Here is a 6,000-nt window from a genome sequence, read left to right as displayed (position 1 = left end):
CTTACCTACTCGTACATATCAAGTACATACAATACTGCCAGCCGCGCGCCTCAAGGTTCCTTTGCTCCATTTCGATTTGGCATTTCTCCAGCTCAGCATATTGTTGGAGCCTTTGCCTGCTCGTTGGTGGGGGGTCAGTCGGTCTGCGGGTTGGTGCATTTTTTTTTTTTTATTGCTGCTCTGCGAGTTCTAAAGTTGCCATGGCTTATTTCCCCTTTCCTTTCAATTTGCAATTGCTTCTCAAATTGTCTGCTTTCCCATTTGAAAAGTGAAAATTTGTATAGATTTTTGTAAGTTTTTTTTCGTGTTTTTTATTTTTCCCCTTTTAACTGCCATTCGACACACTTTATAGTTCGCATAAAATTGGGCAATTGACCGTTGTTTGAACTTGCCTTTGAAATTGACTCAGATTCTTTTGCTTTTGTTTGTTGGCCCCCAAATAATAACAAAGCGTGGAAATCGAGTGAAAAGGAAAAGTAGCGAAACCGTGAAGTGTGCTCCGCAAAAAAAAAAAAAAACAGGCAAACAGCGCTGCAGAAACGATAAAGGAAAAGCTGAAAAATAATACAAACAAAACACAATTATCACGCAATCAGCTTTAGTGAGTGCGTTTTGGTGAGTTCGAAGTTTGTTTTGAATTTGGCCAAAGTGTTGGATTCTGCGCAGTTCCGACACGACTGAAAGTGTAAAGAGAAAGGCCTGCTCTTAAAATCGCTGATTATGAAAAACTTCATTTCAAGTGAATATTACTAGAGCACCTATGAATACCATTTTCGATATACGAAGGATCATTGTAAGAATCAGCGGAAAACGGAGTATTTATTATCAAAAATATTAAAGTTCCTGTTAGGGTTAATTTTAAGACAGAAAAACATAACTTTGACCTCAATAAATGCCACGTATGTGGACGCATCGGATCAACACCCAAAAGGGAAGCGATGCCTGTGTATGCGCTGATGTTCTGGCGGTGACCAGCGTTGGCACTTTGATACGATCGTATTAAATTTGCTACGAATTAAAAAAAAAAATTAAAATATGCCACCGCACTACGCTTTAGCACCTGGCAACCAGGATATTGATAATCCAAGTTAAAGAGCTAATAAGAAATAGCTATACTTGTAATTATTTTAAAGTCGGCAATTATAACCCAATTCTGTATCGGTGACGAAAAATTTTTTAGTAAACTGTGACAAGAATTTGGCACTGATACAAAATAGATCCATTACACTTTAAACCTCTCATGAACAGGTAATCTCTCTTACTCTCTTTTTACCGCAAATATATGCTCTTTGTACACTTCACGACGACTCATATCCTTCCGGCTTGAGTAACCAAAGCAAAACCATGGCGACAGTCAACCGTTAACAGCCATGTCATAACATGTGTACTCACTCATACATACACATTGATTTATTCCCAGTCAAAGAAATGTGTACAATTTGTTTAATCTTAGTACGATTCAAGGGAAGGCATTAGCGGCTTGAATTTTGAGAGTTGCTCCAATGGCAAGAAACAAATATTTTAAAGGGAATCAGAAGAAATTTTACTCGTTAATTAAAGGAAATCTGGTACTTGTGCAGAACTGTATGCGGATGCTTAAGGCGATTCAATTGGTGATATCTAGTAATATGCTTGTAGTAATGGGCATGACAATGGTAATGCAATAGTAATGATAAGAATAAGGCTAACTGTAAAATAATGGTAGTAGTATTGGTAAAAGTTATGGTACAGTTAATATTACTGGTAAAGGGGTTTGGTAGTTGTAATGCCAATGATAGTGGTAATGGAAATTGTAATGGCAATGGTAATGGTAGTGGTATTGCTATTGGTAAAGGTAATGTATTCGTTATAATGATAGTAAAGGTAATGGCATTACCATGTCGGCTAAAGGGAATTTCAATGATATTGGCAATGGCAATGGTAATCACAATTATAATTTTAATGATACTAGGGTGATTGTGATGGTAATGGCAATTGTATTAAATTTGGTAATTGTTATGGTAATGGTACTGGTAATTGTAAATGTGATAGCATTCGTGATAGCAATCGTAAAGGAAGTGGTAGTAATAATGCTGAAGATGATTGTATACGTGAGTGTAATTGTAATGATAATTATAATGGTACTGGTACTGATAAAGATAATGATAATGATAATGATACTAGCAAAGATAAAGATAATGGTACTGGTCATTGAAAATGGTGTTTTCTTAAGTAAAATTCAAGTTTACCGACTTCACTTTTGCTTAGTGGGAAAATAAAATTATAACTCACGCATACATACATACATATGTACGTTCAAATATCTACATAAGAAGTTTCTGCGTGTGGTGAGTTTCCTTACTACCAATGCAGTGCAAGTGAACTCATATTTACAGGCTACCACTGAATTATTCTTTCAGTCCGTCCTAAGCATTCTCACGTAACCGACGTTAAGCAAAAGAGGATAACTAGCGCGCCAACGGTACTTATTAGTGAAAATGAAAGTGAACAATTGAATTTGAATTCAAAAATATACTACAATAAATAAAAGTGGCATATAAGAAATTGGCTGGAAATTAAAAAAAAAAAAATCAGAAAATTAATTACTTAAAAGTTTTATGCAACTGACTTTTTTGCAAACAAAATCAATAAATAAAAATTAAATTTGACTACTAAATATTAATCAATTATTCTATAGAGTGAAAAGCGAAAAAGTTGCATGCCTACTCATTTAGATATGTATTTATAGTAAATATGTGCTTGTGTGCTGACTAAGTTGGACGACTTCTCCTCTCTGATCGTTTGGTTAGTTGGTGGAAATTTAAGAAAGTTGATCCGGATTTCACATATGCTGAGCTAAGTGAAGATGCAAACATACACATATTAACTCGAATTCTACACTGTGCCATTTAATAAAAACACACATACAAACAGCTACATATGTACATATATATGTATGTATGAATGCATATAATTTGATTTTCTCTTGTGCCAGTTTATTTTTTGTGTCATTTGTTGTTTTTGTTATTACTCACTTCCTGTTATGTCCTGTTGTTGTTGCCCATGGCAAAATGACGGCAAAAACAGTACGCAAACAGAAGGTGAAGTTATGTGTTGTGTAATCGCCTAAGCGGATGAAAAAGCGGGCAAGCAATGAATAAAAGACTCCAAAGTGAAAATTATAAAAAATTCAATAAAACTCAGTTATTATAAAAGCGTGTCAGCGCTAAGCTTGGTCTATTGCAAATCCGCGAAAATCGCAGCTAAAAGGTGAAAGTCCAGAAAATTTGTGTGCGCAACTGACAAAAACTCAGACTGGCGGATAAGTGGTTAAATGTTTTAAAAGCGATTAGGTAGGTGGGTTTTTTGTCAAGGCGCTTGCAAAACAACGACAAAAAAGTAAAAAAAAAAAACCTTTGAAATCATGAAGAGCGAAGAAAGGGAAAATAGTGCTGAAACGCGTAACATGCACGCAAATGTCCTTGACGTTGTCTGCCCGTGTGTGATTATCTGTTTTTTTTTTTTGTCTGTCTAACTGTGACTCAACTTACGCACGCCAATTCCTGGCAGCAACGATTAATTTCATTATTTAATTTTGTCGAATGTTTTGTTGCTTGTTGTGGCAAACTAGCAGCGAATAAAACGCATATTTGAAAATAAAAAGTGGAAATGGCAATTAAAATGCTTCTCAACGAAATAATTGCTCTCGTTTAACTATAGGCATTTTGGTGAAATATTTGAGTTTGTGGCAATTAAGGAAAGTATCAAAAAGTATCTGACAAATTGAGGTCATAAAAATAATAATCGTGAGCAACTGGCTGTTAAGTTACATAATAGATTATTCTTAATTAAATAAATGTAAGCATTTTTCTGCAAACCCTTTTATTTTCGAAAAATCACTTAAAAAAAATGGAAAATAAATTTGAATGATATTCCCAGGTTATCAGGTTATCTGGTTAAAAATAATTTATCTGTACTCTATTTTATTGGTGTAAACTAAATAAAAAATAACCATGGAAATTTATTTTGATTGCAAATCTAAAATTCATGTAACCTTCATAATCGACTGGGAAGCCTAATATTTTAATCGAAACTCGACGGGATACAGAAGATTCCGAGATGAGAAAGAAAGAGAATCCAATCATGACTTCATATGCGGGTTCATCGAACTGCTAAAAAAATGCCTCGGTTCGCTGGACGATAACTTCTTCGAAAGCTTAGATATGGAATCCGATCAGCAATATGTAGAGACAGATATATTTAGCAGGGACTGAACATAACAGTTATTGATGAAAAATGTCATTGAAAAATTCCATATCGTTGGCTGAGTGGAAGATCGACCTATCTCGGCAGCCAGTTCGAAAACGCCCTATCTCAGAAAAATTTTCAACAACGCCCTGTCTCAGAAAACTTTTCAAGAACGCCCTACTTCAGAATTTTTTTGAAAAACACCCCATCTCAGAATTTGGTTGAATAACGCCCTATCTGAGAATTCGGTTCAAAAACGCCCTATCTCGAACGAAAATACATTGAAAATAAGCTGAAATAGGGCGTTTTTGAATCGGCAGCTGAGATAGGGCGTTCTTGAAAAGTTTATTGAGATAGGGCGTTTTTCAATAAAATTCTGAAGTAGGGCGTTCTTGAAAAGTTTTATTAGTTAGAGCGTTGTTGAAAAATTTTCTGAGATAGGGCGTTTTCGAACTGGCAGCCGAGATAGGTCGATCTTCCACTCAGCCAACGATATGAAAGAAATGTTCTACAACTAAGTGATGCATACCAATTGATTTCTTTTTTCATCGAGAATCAAATTTGAAAATAAATTTTTATTTACAATTTTGATGAAATATTTAAAAAAAATAACAATTATCTTTGATTTTTATTTTATAAATCCAAAATAACAATTATTTTTAATTTGTATCTAAATAGTATGAAAATAACATTTATTTTTGATTTTTATATTATATGTCTTAGATAACAGTTATTGCAGACTTTTATTTATAAAAGTCATTAATAAATGTCAGTCAACGACTTTTATTTTCTAAGTCATACGATAAAAGTCATTATAATTTTTCGTAGTTAAGAAGGTGTTGGAGAACCACAATTTACTAAGACTTGTACAAATGACTTTTATAAGTATGATTTTAAATTGTATTAAATTATATTGATGGCTTGTATAAATAATTTAAAAATCAAAAATAACTGTTATTTGTGATTTATAAAATAAAAATCAGAAAAAACAGTTATTTAAGGAGTAATTAAATAAAATTCAAAAAAATAATTGTTAAATAGCGATTTATTTTAATAAAAGTTGTAACTGTTACGGTCCCTGATATTTAGGGGAATCCTTTCTCAGAAAATTTTTGGGTATGCATTTCTTAAGCTTCCATTACAAATTTCATTTACATTCATCAAAAAAACCTAAGTAAGTTTTATCTCCTAAGGAAGTTTTTGCAATTTAACCGAAACCAGTTAATTACCTCTTCCATTATAAACTGTTTTGTTCATTTGGCATGAAAGTTGTATGTACCCATAAAATCCAATTAATTGCAATTATTGGATTATCAATTATTGGAGAAGCTACATATATCTGGTTGCGCAATTTTAAAGTAAAATTTCTCTTCATTTAAGTAGTAAATGGCATCAGTTGAAAACACATTTGCTTCTCCTTTTTTTCTTCTGATACTGCCTCCCAATTCTTTATTTAGACTACGGAATTATTCGATTAATTAAAGTAATAAATAGGAAAAAGAATTCTTATAACGAAACTTTTTTAATTTTCAAAATACCTTCATTTGTGAGATTTTTTTTTGGTTTTTAAGTTGATTTATTTTTTAAGGATATCACGTCATAAACTTTTGAAAATACGATGCAATCGTAGTAAGTATAGAAGAAAATTTACCAAACGGAAGTGCTATTCAATCATGAAGAAATAGTTGATATCCATTGAGCATTTCTCGGGGTTAATCTAATTGAACATTGTTGCGAATAGTTACACTTAGTTGTAAATCTCGGTTAATTGCA

General features: G+C 32.9%; 1 protein-coding gene across 1 annotated transcript in view; it reads left to right on the top strand.

Moving 5' to 3' along the window:
• Positions 1-3,050: 3,050 nt before the first annotated feature.
• The window catches only part of LOC108359299 (G-box-binding factor-like), a 59,947-nt gene continuing 56,997 nt past the window's right edge, over positions 3,051-6,000 (top strand). The window contains exon 1 of the mRNA XM_017611108.1: positions 3,051-3,080. Within this exon, the coding sequence (XP_017466597.1) occupies positions 3,051-3,080 (30 nt within the window). The remainder of the gene's footprint in view (positions 3,081-6,000) is intronic.

Source organism: Rhagoletis zephyria, unplaced genomic scaffold, assembly GCF_001687245.7.
Source record: "Rhagoletis zephyria isolate East Lansing unplaced genomic scaffold, Rhagoletis_zephyria_1.1 Rzeph_scaffold_00371, whole genome shotgun sequence".
Taxonomy (NCBI): Eukaryota; Metazoa; Arthropoda; class Insecta; order Diptera; family Tephritidae; genus Rhagoletis; species Rhagoletis zephyria.
Note: the sequence above shows the minus strand (reverse complement) of the source record. Positions and strands in the feature narration are given on the sequence as shown.